The 15,919-nt window shown below is 39.2% G+C and overlaps 2 protein-coding genes and 1 long non-coding RNA gene across 3 annotated transcripts; 1 reads left to right on the plus strand and 2 right to left on the minus strand.

Moving 5' to 3' along the window:
• Positions 1-4,544: 4,544 nt before the first annotated feature.
• On the minus strand, positions 4,545-7,559 carry LOC129599372 (forkhead box protein D3-like). The gene is made up of 2 exons (XM_055497596.1): positions 6,542-7,559; positions 4,545-5,409 (listed from the first exon to the last, which is right to left on the minus strand). Exons 1-2 carry the CDS (start codon positions 6,968-6,970, stop codon positions 4,702-4,704), a joined length of 1,137 nt encoding a protein of 378 aa, XP_055353571.1. The 5' UTR covers positions 6,971-7,559; the 3' UTR covers positions 4,545-4,701.
• Positions 7,560-11,992: 4,433 nt separating this feature from the next.
• Positions 11,993-13,119, minus strand: LOC129599392 (uncharacterized). The gene is made up of 3 exons (XR_008691911.1): positions 12,684-13,119; positions 12,397-12,607; positions 11,993-12,336 (listed from the first exon to the last, which is right to left on the minus strand). It is a non-coding gene; the product is annotated as an uncharacterized LOC129599392 (long non-coding RNA).
• Positions 12,311-14,727, plus strand: LOC129599361 (uncharacterized). Its single transcript, XM_055497584.1, has 2 exons — positions 12,311-13,482; positions 14,030-14,727. Exons 1-2 carry the CDS (start codon positions 12,633-12,635, stop codon positions 14,410-14,412), a joined length of 1,233 nt encoding a protein of 410 aa, XP_055353559.1. The 5' UTR covers positions 12,311-12,632; the 3' UTR covers positions 14,413-14,727.
• Positions 14,728-15,919: the final 1,192 nt, after the last annotated feature.

Below are 15,919 nucleotides of genomic sequence, written 5' to 3' on the forward strand. Positions count from 1 at the left end.
GCATCTACCGGCACCGGCAGCATATAGTTTACTCCGTCACTCACCATGGTCAGTATATCGACACACTGTTCAGAGTGGAATAACGTTATTAAATCAGCTATCGGCATGTCACATCACCCGGGCCAAATTTTGAAAACAAGGTTAAACCTTCATCGTATTATTAGATGACAAAGTTGTTCGGCACATATCGCTGACTTTCTCAACGCAAATTCTTCTCGGCTAAATGTCATCAAGTTGAGCACGCTTCAGTCGTAGGTTATGTTTAGGCAACTGTTCAAAATTAAAGAGCATGACGGAAAAGATACGATGAGAATTTTCCTATCTAACTCTAAGCAAAGATTTAGACGTCGTCCGACTATCGGCCACTAAATGCTTTCTTCCCATGCCAGGGAAACATGTTTTACTATTGCACACTGCATATAGGCTCTCTCGTTGGACTGATATGTTTGTATTTACTAGGGTTAGATTTAAATCACAAGCTATCTTAAAACTTGATGTTGTGTGTGTTTTGTAGTAATAAATATTTTGAAGACAGGTAAAATTTAATCACTTCATGTCTGTGAACAGAACATGTACGATAACTTCTATAGATAAACACATCCCGGGCTGCTTATTTCATTCTACATAATCCAATTAAAAAATGCAATTAGTTTTGTAGTTTACCAAATCAGTAGTTTACTAAATTTTGTTTTATTTCATTTAATTAGAGATCACCTTAAATTCGAACGATAAAGAAAGGCGCGAATTAAAAGGTCACTCTGGTTCAGTTAGTAGTGACACGAAAACCCAGAGCGTACGTACATACTTCGGAACAAAATAATTTTGTTGCCGAATAATCTTGGGAATTTTGATGACTGCAACAGATGTCTTTTAACAGTCGCGCTTTTGTGTTTGGTTGTTACGATGTTGACTGCGACTGTATGCGAACTAAGTTGTGTCAAATGAGCCTGACAAGAATAATCAATTAATGGAGCAAGTTTGTTTTGTGACATTTACAGCATGCAGCCTAGCGCAAATTGGTGAAGATTTGTGTTGGCGTGCTCGCATCTTTGATGACAGCCTCAAACTAACGCGCGTAAATCCACAAGCCAGACTGGTCATCATTTGTGTGCTGCAATCATCGCGTAGTACTTATACACGAGCGGATTTTTTCGAACAGATTGAAAACAACAGTTTGACAAATATAATTCTTTTCATTTTATTCTTTTGTGCAAAATATGTATTATGGCACAGTTTGACCTAAACCGAATGAATTCTTATAAGAACGTTAATACTTTTCACCTTTTCATTGGCAAGTTAACCTTAAACAGACTTGGATAATCCAGAGTAAACGCTAACAATGGTAAGCTACGTATGACAGATTATACCATTTGTCAACGATTTGGCACTTAGAAAATTGACATTGTTAATGTCGAATAGTGTTGTAATACCAGTACCAGTACTTCAGACAAAATTATGACAAATTTGAAGAAAATGCAAAATATACATGGAAAGGAGATAAAAGTTTAAGCATACCATATACTGTAAATAGAACTATAGCGTTTTTCCGTATTTTAATAAAGAAATTTAAAAAAAAACCATTATATATACGGGCCATAAATAGGGCATATATTTGGCCCTTTAAAAGCCATATACCTTATATAACTATTGCTTTACTCAGATGTGCATCATGCAGCAAAACTAAGGTGCACATTCAAAGAACGTGCATTCGTAGCAACTTAGTACTTTGTACACGCATATGTATATTGAATTTCCATTATTTCGCAGATTAAGCCACGCATTTTTTTGGTACTTAAAATTTAAAAGAATTTGCATTCTTCACGCTCTGAGGATAAAGAGGAATGAAAATATGTACTAAAATAGAATAAATTCCTAATTGTTACTTGAAAGCGGATGCTTAACAATGTAATTCACAAGAGCGCTTTAATTAGACAAACATTTATCAACGAGTGCCAAGATTGTTCGCAGTTTGAAAAACGCTTTCATGACACTGTTCGCCCAAACATAAATCGATGGCTTATGTAAAGTATACCATTGAAAACTCCTAAAAGAAGGACGGATGGATGAGTGGGATTCCGTGAGCCAGATGGGAAATGAAGCATGATGTAGGTTTTCAATGCTTCTTTTATAATTCGATACAATTTCCAGAATAACAATATTATATGTACCATAGAATTACATTTTAAACCCATAGTTTAGCCGGCATAGGCGCTGTATTGGCGCATTTCAAAGGTGTCTAAATAAACAAATCCCGTTTAGAAGTGACTCGCTCTATGCGCGCATTCCATGTAGAATACTTTTAGTGCGTAAACCATAGTACAGAAGAGTTGCCAACATTTGTTTGAGATCATTATAATAAGCCACGAAATACTCAAGCTAACAGTGGCGCTGGCACTTAATTCACCACTAAGCTGCGGATGTTTAATATTGCTCCTGCTTTCCAGTAGAATGCATATTTACTTGCTTTAAAATACAAAATTCGGTAAGCCTGGAAACCAAAAAGAAATTCTTTGTGAACTTAGAAATTGCAGCCAAGTGCCACTTCATACTTTTTCCACATTTTCAGCGATTTTATTTTTCCATCCAAAAAAGCCGTTGTTTCCCGTTACGACCACATGTCCTTAAATAAACATCGCAACTGCCCATACATACAATATACATAGAGAAGGTTTATATGTGTGCTGTTGACAGCAATAAAGCTGAAGCTGTAACACATAATAATCTACGTACAGAATTCTAACATTTTTATGGACTATGGGCTTGAAAATGTATATGAGCTGGTCGTGTTTGGTTTGAATGAGGGAAATTGTTCACATTGAACAAGTGTAACTATCCGCAACCGGCGTTTACACAGCTTGCCAGCATCATTCAACAAAGCATGAACATAAACTTTCGTCTCCCATTCAAATAAATAAAAGCACACATTTTGAAAATAACCCATGTGTTATTCTTGAACGGCAGTCTGTTTTCTTTTTGATTCAAACCATATTTTATTACAAGTCTTTTCGAGCATGTCATCATTTATGACCAAAATACACTTGCGTGTCTATATCAGCTTGTTGTTAGTGACTGTAACTGCTTGGTTTGGGTAACACTTTTTGAACCAACACACATGCGGCTAAATGTATTCTGTAGCATAGTCCGTTGGGTTGAGCAGCTAGGTTTTCTTAATGTTTATGTGAGCATACCGGTGTAAAACGCAGCTTTTCTCAACGATTACGTCTTGGAATTTTTACCCTTTGTTAAAAACTGATGATCAAGTTGATTCGCTAACTGTTTTGTTCTCCATGTGTCGTAGTAAAAAAACGCAAATTTTAGGAAAGAGCTCAGAATTTCCTTTTGTGAATCTTATTAACTTCTGGGTACCTCGCACGAGGAAAGTAACCAAAAGCTGCTACACAATTTAATAAATCTGAATCTTTGCATATTTGTAAAAAAGATTGAAATCTGCTGAATGAAAGCTTTAGATATTTGTTCAGGCTGTGATTAAGAAAAGTTTAGATGCGTCAAGGAACTAAGCAGTTTCCAATTACCAGAACCCTTTTAATTTGTAATTTATTTGCGATCTTTAATTATTTGCATGATTTTGCATTGTGGAATATTGTGCAGACGAAGTTAAGCGGATTAGAAAGGTAGAGTTGCAGGTTAGAATAGATTAAGACCTCTGTTTACACCATAAAGGTTGGCATCGATTTACCGCAGATGTACATCTATATGTTTCGGTACGGTATCGTTTGCGCCTGTAGCTTTATTACCGTAGATTACTGTACTGTGTGCAGTTGAAAGTATACACAGTTTAACATGTGTATTATCGACGAATGTGGATTGGGGCGTTTTACGCTTAGAGGCGACAACACATTGCAACATGAGACCTTACGGGAGCCGAGCGAGACATGAACATGGCTTCCGGCAACACTTCCTAAAATTAATTTGCCCATGAAGTGAAGCTGGACAAGTTAACACAAATGCAATGCGGTGTGTCATTATGATAACAGATTATGTTGGCCTGAATACAATGTGTGTATGTTCGACGATGCTTGTTTCTCCTAGAATTAAAAAATGTAATAATAACACTTTACAAACTGCTGGCGCCGTCTTTCTCATTATGCAAATTTATGCAAACTAAAGTAATTTTTAGACTTCGGCATTTATGAATTCTTGAGTGTTCGGATCTAATTTGTGGCTCATTTTTAGGCTGTAAATATTTATAAAATCAGGCGCGCGTGTGCTGCATATATTGCGTTATTCTATGAAAGGTCGTGTAGAAAGCAATGATCAGCACAAGACATACGCAAAACAACTGTTCAGTAATGTATTTGTGTGATGTCCTAACAACATTTGGAAACAGAACTGCAAATAATAGCAGGGATTTATTACACGAAACGCGCGGCCGGCTGCTTCGCGGTTCAACACAGAAACCGGAAGGCTATTTTGGTAAACCAAACCAAACTCAATAAAAATGCAGAAAAACCATCCAACTGGAACATCTTCCTAAGGCAAACAATCAGAGCCCTCCCTGGTTAAAAGTGCATTTGCTCCACGAATAATAACCAATTTTTATTACCACTTCAATTCCACTCCATGTGAGAAAAAAATGAATAGCGCATACAAAAATGTCAGATTAAATCGCTGTTTTTAGTATAGATAACTGCGAAGTAACATATTTAAGGCATCTGTATTAACTATTCTCCAGTCAAAAGCTCATTTATGCCAGAAAGGAAACAAGTTCATATACTGGCGATACCTCTCAAAATCTTGTGAATGCATATTGGGCAGGAAACCGGGTGCTGCTGTAAAGGGAAGGTTACGCTGCTGCATTGTAGCCGCCATACTACGCGCCCAAGCCGATTGCAGGGCATTAACAGGCAGGGGTGAAATGGATTTAATCGGGGATGTCGGTGCAGTAATATTTGTGTTCTTACTACTGTCCGGCGATGATGATGTGCTTTTTGTATCCCCAATCAGCTTATCAATGGTAAATGCCGACGATTTGGATGTTGTAGCCGGCGAACTGGGCAGCTTAATGGCCGTCGGCTGCAAAGGGCTGTGGTGCAGCATAGTATGGGGTACAACCGGCATCGGAGGCGCGGCAGGTATGGGCAGTGTGAAGGGCGCGCGAGGATTAGGTAGAAAGGGCATAGCGGCCGGATGGATGCAGGGGTACGGCGCACCGTGATGGCCCAGTAAACGAGCAGTGTAGGGATCGCCTAGGAAGACGGTGTTCTGGTCCCGATACGGCTCCGGTTGCGGGCGTTTAAAACGCTTCCGGCGACGTAAAAAGCTGCCGTTATCGAACATGTCTTCACTTTGTGGATCCAATGTCCAGTAATTGCCCTTGCCCGGGTTGCCAGGCTCGCGGGGAATTTTCACGAAGCAGTCGTTGAGGGAAAGGTTATGCCGTATGCTGTTCTGCAATTACGAAATTAACTGTAAATCATTGACAAAAACATATAACACGCTGCAGCTTTATTACTTCAGTCGCTCACTGTAAAACTGCTGTAGGAAAGTAAAAGATGTTAAACATCTAATTAATCAACAAAAGACCGTATTCCGTACTACCTCATGATCATTGTAAAAATTAAATTTATATGCTCCTAACTGGCTTTAAAGTATACATACAGAGTACTCGCATACTGTTACGCTGTGTACTTCGTCAATTTATTATTGCGCCGCAGCTGTCAGAAATTAATTACAGAACCGAAGGCAATAAACCATTGCCCATCGGTACATGAACGTGCAATCAACAGCTCATTGTCCATTCGATGTTTTGAGTCGTACAATGCATATATATATATAAAACGAACATTTTTAATTTTAACTGAGCGCGCTCATGAATATTGTCATAATTATACCAGACGGAAACGGTAAAATGTTCCAATCGGCTCCACTGCGACAATCATGCTGTATCTTTAGTCTTTAGGATATCTACGATTTCAGAACTACTACAGTAGCCATTACTTGATCGTAGAATAAACTAGCCATGCACCGAAAAAGTTTATTACAACGTTCGTGTCATAACTACCTAACATTCAGGTGAAATGACCAAGTACAGTATTAGTACCAGTTAAGTAGCGGCAGTATGGTGCAGCGGCAGCCCACAAAACGTAAATCAAAATATACGCGTAGTTATCCTATAATTATTGCCGAGTGTGAAGCTATATGTACAGTGATTATCTGTATATAATGCTAAACACTAAGCCTTCTATAATACTAGTATGATGCATAAATAAAATTTAAAAATAAAATAGCTTCACGATTAATTCATTAAAATGGAATGATGCGCACTAATCAGATACAGCGTTTTCCTTTAAATGTAAAATCTAAAAAAGATTTGGTTTGTCTAGACTTGTTCTGTTGTCATTTGTAAAGAAAGCGCAATCAATGTGCGAAATGCCAGATACATCTTTGAGCAATACCGCCGATATATGATGTATTGTACAGTGTTAAAAGTTGCTTTTAGCCTGTGCTGCAATGATTACAAACGCTTTTACGAATTGATTCGTTGTTTTAGGCATTCATTCCGCTACCAGCATAAGCTCACCTGCCAAACTGGAAACTTCTCGCGATAGTACGGGAATCGATTCATGATAAACTCGCAGATGCCCGACAGCGTCAATTTTTTGTCAGGTGCATTAAGTATAGCCATTGTGATAAGGGCAATATAACTGTAAGCTGGTTTTTGATGGACATTCTTCTTGCCAAAAGTCGACTTTCCCTCAGACGAAGGATCATTGTCGTCTGGATTATTGCTGGATTTAATCACATTATCATCGGGATCCATGTCAAGGTCAATACTTTCATCATGATCGGAAACATTGTCGTCCTGGTCATATTCATGAGATGCAGTCAAACACGCGCCCGCCGATAAGGTCGGCTTGCTATGGGAGTCGTCTGAGCTGGCAATGGACAACGGGCTGCCGTTCATGTTTTGTCGTACGTGCGCTTCAGCCATGTCAACGTTGAGCAACATAGTATCCACACCGTGCAACGTTGAGGAGAAAACTCACAATCAGAAAGTGTCGTGCGCTAATCAACAGACGGGCAAAAATTGGGAAAACGTTGTTGTATTTACAGTACTGCACGCCTTATTTAAATAGTCCATACTTGGCAGTTTTCACGAGGACTGTAGCACCAATCCAGTAAACAGAATCACCTTCTGCGAACACAATTGCCGACAAATCCTAATAGATTAAAGTTTGTGTATCAAAGCGATCCTATTCTTGTGTATATAAGCTTCAAGCGCTCGCGCGTTTAGATGTATATGCCGTATATATATGTGGTGCATCCGGCTCCGCCTATGATTGGTGCGTTGATTGGGGAGTTTGTTATGCTAACTGCTCAGTTGCGATGACAGTAGGCGGATAAAGTTGAGTGTCTGAACCAGTCGCAGAGCGTGGTGTGGTGGATTACTTATGTAAAGCGGCGCGCGCTCACTTACGTTTTTCATGCCATGTTTTCCTATAGCAGACAAACAGTTTACAGTAAATCGAACAGAAATCTGTGCATTGCAAAACTTGCCGGAGATTAATACCGGTAAAATCAATGTTAATTAACTGATTGTCAAAATTTCGATTACGTTACAATTAGAGTTTGGGTACGAGGGTCGTCATGAAGTAGGTAATAAAGTGTGGTGCACTGGGAGTATAATCTTATCACAAGGACAATTTATGATGTCCGCGAAACTGTTTTCATAGTCTGATTTCCCGACAATGCGCAAAATATTGTCTTAGCCATAAATCACGGTGTACTAACAAAGATAACGTATTGTATACTTGGTTTCAAGTAGGCATATCGCACGATATGGCGCTTGCAAAGTTAAAAGACACGTCAGCTGCTTGGATCAAGCTATTTTCGTCGTAAAAACTCATAATTCAATACTTATGCCACAAACTAAAGTAAAGATTACGCATTTTATGGTTTGGCTAATAATGGGTACCTTAGCGGTACAGTTTTCTGTCGATATTGTTCCGTGACGGCTGTCCTTTCGGTTTAATATTTAAGTCTCTTTCTAATCAGCTTCATAGAGAGGCCCAAACAATAATGTACAATGCAACTTATTTACACTTGATAAGATTTTCGACTGAACGGAACAGATTTACATAAGATCGGTTTCATACAATAATAATTATAACGTTTAATATTTTACTGTTTCTGTAAAAAAATGTCGTTAATCGTAATATTGTACTATAATTTTACAGCCCAGTATTGCATGTATTGTACAGGGTTATTTTACGTTTCTTAATAATATATGCTAAACAATAGGCTAGAGTTTTTATATTTATCGTAATCATATTAAAGTCTGCATTCTACAAAATTAATACAAGTGCTGATATTGTATACAGATACACTATGCAGTAAATCTCAGTGCTGACCGTGAATAGTTTGTGTTAAGCTTTACTGATTTATTGTGAACGAAAAACTTCCTACATAGTGTGTACGCATCTTGAGCAGTTATCGGTTCTATACATTAAATTTAAAAATTGTATTGTGTAAACTGCAGAATGCTTTGAGCCATGGGGCCCGATGTTCATGGACATATCCACGAGTCCCCGACCACGTAGTTAGGCCACATTTACAGTTAGTTTGTTAAATAATATCTTGTATGTAATTGATGTGTCCAGTAGCGAAACATGAATGCAGCAGTCTATTGTATATGAATTAATAGGTATTTATTAACTTCTCTGGACATGAGCGCACGTCTGATTAATGATATTTTATTATGCACTGCTTCAATCCTCTGGCGTAAATTCTTGTGTATATGAAACTGCTTAAGAAAATATTTAAAACTATGAAGTATGAGCTACACTGCTGTGCATGTACAGTATCAATGATTCAATGTGGCATCATTTTGAGCTTTTATTAACTGCAGGCAGTTAGTGTGTGAAGGAATCTCGCTGATAAGTCGGTAAGCTTATCTATAAGGATATCAGTATCTGGAAGAAGCATGACTCCCTACCCCAGTCATTAGCATCATAACTTATGAAGATACGAATTGCACGAATGAGAACCATTTTCACAAGATTTCACGGCAATTAAAGCCCCGGAATCTGTCAACATGATTTCGATTCCCTGTACGTATAAGCGATAGAATCACACATGCTTATATATATTAAAGAAGCATAATAAATTTAGCAGGAAACACCAACAAAGTAATGAGCAAATGTGCCGCAAGTACTGCATACTCCAAGCCACTGACCGAAGTTATTTTATTTTGCTGCGAGGCAGCAAAATAAAATAACTTCGTATTAAGTAATGGGCCCCCTATGTACTACTCTAGTTATGGTAAGTAAGTTGTTGTGTAATTAAGTACACTGATGCTTTTTTTAGACTTTTATTTACTGGAAATTAGTACCAGACTCGCAATTACTCTACACTCTACAGATAAAAATAGCAATGTACAGTACTACTGCAGTCCGAGACTGCTTCCATCTTATTGTCTGGTATATTCATGATCACTATTGGCACATGCACATGCCAGCAAAACTAATTTTTCGGCTCCATAAAACAACGTTCCGTATAAGCCGGGGAAGAATGTTTCTGTAAGAAATTTGTCAAGCATTGCTGGTTGCGATTGCCGCTTTTGTTTTATTGTAATCCAGGTGTGAATCTAAACTTCACTCGTTTATTGTCACAATCCACTTGCAACCTCAAGTAGTAAGCGGCTTCCACGTTAACAATGATTTCATTCATGAGTTTTTCCAAAGCGGCTGGTTTATCCGGAAAGAAAGAGGAGTCTTTGATGGATTGTGATGGGCAAAGATTAAGATAGAGCCGGCAAGGAGCTGGGTGAAGTGACCAATGGTCTCTAAGAAAATCGTACGAGAATAGCGCGAGAATGCAGCATACACTGCCTCTCGTTTTGGATATACATATGAATGAATGAATCGGGTGTTTGTTTAGCAGGCAAACCCAATTAATTAAGCAAGCTTGATGAACTCGATATGCGGGGGGATAGTTGAGAGAGCTTCCTAATGGACTACTGAGAACGAGATGATCCACTGGTAATTTGTTTTCATTTAGCGCCGACCGCATACTTTTCTCAGGAAGTACAATCGTCAAGATGTGTCAGACAGATACGACAGACCATTCTGCTTGTAGAAGTATACCGGCAGCTGAAAAACACGTGCTCGTTCCAAGACGCTGGAACATTATGTCAATTAACGCAGTAATCAACGAAAGACAAAAATAACAAAGGACTCAGTCAGTAATGCGAATGCAGTGCATAATATCATGATTACTATCCCTTTTTTTAACAGGCATCTTTTTGTAAATCGATATCTACGTATCCTTGAGGTCATAATAATAATAATATTGTGTAAGTGGTAAAAAAAATACTCTCAGTAAAGAACTGATCAAAGAGTCAGATGACCCGAATATCCGATACATAAAACAGTACATACTACATACACCGATGATACACGTACTTACCTATAACTGGGTACGTATATGTATACGTATATTCGTATACATACTGTAGAGATGGGCATCGGGCCGGAATATCCGACCCAATCCGATCCGATCCAAAATTCGGATCGGATAGTCGGATAAAAATCCGAATAGGTTCGGATTCGGATATGGGTCGGATTTCCCAAACATTGTTCCGGGTCGGATTCGGATTTTATAAGAATATCCGAGGAAAATCCGACTGTTTTGTGCAATGCGATTCGGGAGTAGTACCTCGTACTTCTTTTATAAAAAGTGCAAAGCATTCACTGTTCCCTGTTTGCCGGATACGTTTTCATAGTAGTTGTTCGCAATAAGTGTTGGTCAAAACGTATTAGGCCTCGTAATAAAAACTTATAGGTTACACGATATTAGGTCGGATATTCAGGTCGGATAATCCGATCGGATTCGGATGTCCGACGGTCGGATACGGATCGGATCCGGAAAGTAAAAATAATAAAATGTCGGATACGGGTCGGATTCGGATTTTTAAAAATTTTGTCGGATCGGATACGGATTTAAAATTTTAACCCGATGCCCATCTCTAACCAGCACGGAAACTTTTGCATGCGCGTACTCGCAGACACCTTTTTTGTTTTGTTTAATTATATTGTACAGCCAAATCGTTTATATTACATTGACTGATTGGCGTGAAAAAGCATCGATTACTGTAATGAATCAAAATCCTTATTTCTGTATATTTTACGCATCCGCATTCCACTGTCAAAATTGCCACCGATTTAGTCCTGCATTCTCGCTAGTCGCTACATGCATTTGTTGCTTTGTTTGCTGAAACTTCTTAGTCTGGAACCTCTTGTATCGTGTATTTTCATAATTCTTGCGATAACGTTACTGTACTTACAGTTAGCTGCACTGGGATGCACACCCAGCATCCCAACCGCTGTCATCCGTGTAACCTTAACTGGGTACCGGTTTTCAACTTCCGGTCAGCATCCTCGCCAAGTGCCAACCGACTTTCGCCTTTACCACATAACAGCCGACAGTTCGTCGATAAGGCAGCCTAAACCGACTGTTACGCGATAAGTGACAGAGTAATTATGATCCATGGAATCATTACAATGGTCAGACGCAGACCCACAGGAAGTGTATCTTCAATTCAGAGTTTCGAACTAACGTTGCAGTTTCTTTGGAATACATATGTAATTCTAAAGGTTGAACAATGCCAGCTTACAAATTACAATGTCAGATACTCGTGCAGACTATTTGCAGTATCTGATCTGAGTATCTGCAGTGCGTTCATAATAAAATATTATGTTTTACTTATGGTCTTCTTATCTTCTTACCGGTAGCAGTAGCCCCATGAATCATGCAGAGGTCATGGCGCAGTGTTTAGGAAGACAGCTTTTACGCGTATGCGCGCTAGCTTCGATGCGTACCGTAATGCTTAAGATTAGGTCAATTCATAAATTATTGGTAAGCACGTTATCCATAAAAAACTGCCAAACCAGTTAGTGGGCGATCAGTGACAGAGATTTCGGTGGTTTTTTAATATTTAAATATTAAATAATATCAAGTAATGTACCCGCGGTTGCAAGTTGTAACTATTGTCAAATAATTCAGTGGCTATTGCCAATAAAATTTTTATTGTTTTAGAACATAAGATTGTGCAGGTGTTGATGGTTTATGTTGCAATGATACTCGTACTATAGTTGCAATTTTACCAGTATTTTCAGCACCAAAAATTGGCACAAGCAAGAAAGACAAACAGCCGCCATATTTTGCTCAAATCCCCTCATCCACCATTGTTTCACCAGCTGTTTTTCCTTGAGGCTAGACCTCATTCTTCACGTCAGGCCTTATCTCAGTTATCTGCAGGCCACCAAACGACCCAAAGCTATGGGTGCCGTCTGGTTGCAGCTTTCGCATACCTATCTTAAAATTAATTTCCAAGTGAAAAAATTAGAAAAATTAGGTAACTTACTGCTTACATACCCATGCCGTGGTGATTTTCGGTCACGTCAGAAAGAGTGTTCTTATTAACTGTATTGGTCCTTATCTTTTGAATGTGAACCGTTGACGAAGACAACATCAGAGCTCGTATTCTGAGATTGTCTCACCAGGTTCTACTAGAACGTTTTCGTCAGATTCAGGATTCGTACGCGTCTCCTGTACTTCGTTTATTACTGGATTTCATGTTGGGAACCTGAAAGCCGATATTTAGAGATATTATGGACCGCCTTTCGAAGTCTCTCACTCCGAAGAAGCGGGACAAAACTTACATAAGTCTGTCCTCGGACGAAGAAATAACGGAAACCTTCGCTACGACTTCTCAACACGATCGTCGTCCAGTGAAGAGAACGTCGCACGATCATCTCCGCGAGCATCATTCATCACCCAAGAAATCCCCCCGTCGTCATCGCAAGGATACCGAGTATGAAGTCGTTGATTTGTTAGATCATCGAAGGGAAGGCAAGGAGAAGATCCTCGTGTACATGGTAAAATGGGCGAAGTTGCCAGGAGATTTGACCGAGACGATCTCCTGGGAGCCTGAAAGCAACATAACGGGCTGTTCAGAATTGCTGCGTAAATATTGGATACGATACGAGCGAAGTAAACGACGAGATGGCAAAAGTTCTTCGCCTCGCTACAAAGTCTCTCCAAAATCGCCCAAGGATGTGGAAAAACGCGCAAAGAAAGACGAAGTGCAAGATTATACGGTGGAATCTGACTGCGAATCCGATCGCAAGAAATCTTCACGGCGATCCACAACTTCACCCAGGTCCGATGATAAATCAGTATCCATAGTGTTTAAGAAAGAAAAGCATGTTGGCGAACGGTCGCATATCGAGAAGCACGTGCTAAATGATCAGCTTGACAAATATCGGAAAGTCAAAATGGAGAAAGAGCGCAAGAAGATCGGACGTGTTCGTCGCGAAAAGGAGAGGAGTACGAGCGAGTCGTCGGGTGTTTCGGTGGATATTTCAGGGTGTGCTGCTACCGAAGAAGAGATGCGGGATATTGTAGTAGTCAGAGACGAGGATAGCGATGCGGTGACGGATCCGGGATCGAAATCCATGGGTAGCTGCAATTCATGTCATACTTAATTTTTGGTAAACGTTATTTTGATTATAACCTTGAATTTTTATTTTTATTGATCTTATAATTTGAAATTAAGCGTAATTAATCGTCACCTTTTAAAATGTTTCTTAAAGAGATTGGAAGAACCGGTTCTCAACTTTTCCTGCGAAAAAGGTGGGGCATTGGCGTTGACGCATTATTTTTGATGCTGTTAATTTTTATCTTTGTGTACTTTCGTTTCCATTACTTTTGCTATTGTAGCACATTATGTGATCGAGTTTCTATCGTATACTTGTGTTTTAATCATATTATTGAAAAGTTTTGACGAATACTTTGTAGTTTGATTGGATAATTAATTTTGTAACTATGAGTTGTGATAAGTAGTAATTAAATGTCATAAAGTGTTTCTTAAACTATAGATTCTTTTCACTGCTGTTAATTTGTGATACAGCTCATGCAAGTGAATTCTAAACTGTTAACGGATCAACAATTTCACGGTTTTTAAATATTTTGCGAACTTGTTCAACTGAAACATGTTTTGCAACAGACAGCGGATTCAGCGCGGCTACGGCGAAGAAACCCATTCCCTGTGAACAGCCAGAAAGGGAAGGTTCTCCGGAAATAGCTCCGATCCCCATGGTGCTTCCGCCACCGATACCACCCCGAGTTCCCGGTAAGGGTGTCCGCGTGGCTGAAATCGATGCAAGTGTTGCGCCGCCTGGCTATCCCAGCCCCAGTGATCCACCCGAAATCGGATGTATTTGGCATGTGGATACCAAAGATGGGTGCCCTCCCTCTGAAGAGACTTGGGTGTTGTTTTTTCTCGGAGAAACTGGCATTCGCACCATAACCAGAGCCGAAGCCTTAAAGAAATTCCGAGATTATGTGGCAAAGTATTCGCAAAAGGAAAGGAGCAAGGAGAGTGCGTGACAACGTGCCGGTTTCTTTCCTTTGAAATAAATTGGAAGAAGAGTCAGTATGGTAACAAATGTTTTCGAAGTTTATTTTTTTCTGAGTTGCATGCAGTCGAGAATCTTTCTTGGTTTGAGTGATACAGTGCATGAAAATTAATAATGAGTTGTGTATTATTTGTTTAGAGTTAGGTAGAGCTAACAGATGTTTTACAGCTGCTGTAGCTTAACGGGTTCATACAGACGCGTTCTATGGATTTAAAAAAACAGAATTCTGTGAATATTTCTAGCAATTGCTTGGGCAGTTGGGCTTACTATTAAAAGTAAAACGGTATTTGTAGCATCGCCTTGAAGTGGTTAAAATTTAAAGCAGCGCTAACATTTTGTGCAAGTTGCTGGTTCAGGTTTACGTGTAGTGATGCTAATGGTACGATGAATTTCACTTGGTTGTGTAGTTACACAACCAACTGCAAATTGTGGGCAAATGACCGGAAGCTCCTCTCCTCCTTGGATATTCGGCTTACCTGCCTCGTTGAGTGGAAATACGGTTAATTCCTTATCCGCTATCACGCGCGGAATTAAAGGAATTTCCTTGCGTGCCACAAATTTATCCGATCGCAGTGTTAAACTATGAAGGTGGTACGACGATTATGGGGCAAATTGGTTTCTATTATGTTACTTTATGGCAGAATACAGCATAAACAAACTTATCACCATCGGAAGAAGATCAGAGCAGACCGGAAATGGAGCGTTATCCCCTGAGATCTATTTGCCTTTTGTATAGGCAAATTTATCTGTATGATGGATTTTATATACTTTGGGTGACAGTTTAGGCTGCGAGCAATATAATAAACGCCTCGAACAAAATATAAAAACTCATCGGTAATTTTTAAGTCATACACACTGTGAAAGTTCTTACGTTACGCACTACCTTTTACACATTTTGACGAGCAGTAAGGTCATCTCATGCTTCTGAATGCACAAAATTCTTCATGGCATTCCAAACATGAAAATACTTCACTAGGGAAGTTCTAATGATGTAACTTACAAGTATTAGGCAACTTCCAAGTGTCACTTATTTCGTAAAAATACATTCTTCGGATTTGAACCTTTGCGATCGCTTATTTCATCTTTTGAGCGCTGAACCTTAAAATTAGATATATTACCAACAAAAGACGCTCCAGTGATTTTACGCGATATTTAATAATAAGAAAAACGATATAAAAAAGAATTAGCTGAAGAAATGCCGTTGACATAGTTCGGGATGCAATTATAAATCGATTAAAAGAATCCTGGCTGTCCAGTTTTCTATATAAAACTGGATACGTACTTTCACTGATTTGTATTGGCATGTCAACAAGAATTTACGCTGTCAATCTGCACTTGTACTATAACGAAACCATGTGTATACGCTACGGACTCGCGGTAAGGAACACTGCCAATTCTTGTTCTGCCATCACGAGAGGAAGCACTTAGTCGTCAGTGGAAGAAACCGTGACGACCACAGTTGCCGGCACATACAAGTC

The sequence above is a fragment of the Paramacrobiotus metropolitanus genome, unplaced genomic scaffold (genome assembly GCF_019649055.1).
Source record: "Paramacrobiotus metropolitanus isolate TYO unplaced genomic scaffold, Prichtersi_v1.0 Parri_scaffold0000004, whole genome shotgun sequence".
Classification (NCBI taxonomy): Eukaryota; Metazoa; Tardigrada; class Eutardigrada; order Parachela; family Macrobiotidae; genus Paramacrobiotus; species Paramacrobiotus metropolitanus.

Bases quoted from the DNA above. Each gene is read 5' to 3' on its own strand.
- LOC129599372 (XM_055497596.1), bottom strand. From the start codon at position 6,970: ATGTTGCTCAACGTTGACATGGCTGAAGCGCACGTACGACAAAACATG. The intron at 5,410-6,541 runs GTGAGCTTATGC...TCGTAATTGCAG, and splicing joins AGAAGTTTCCAGTTTGGCAG to AACAGCATACGGCATAACCT.
- LOC129599361 (XM_055497584.1), top strand. From the start codon at position 12,633: ATGGACCGCCTTTCGAAGTCTCTCACTCCGAAGAAGCGGGACAAAACT. The intron at 13,483-14,029 runs GTAGCTGCAATT...GTTTTGCAACAG, and splicing joins TCCGGGATCGAAATCCATGG to ACAGCGGATTCAGCGCGGCT.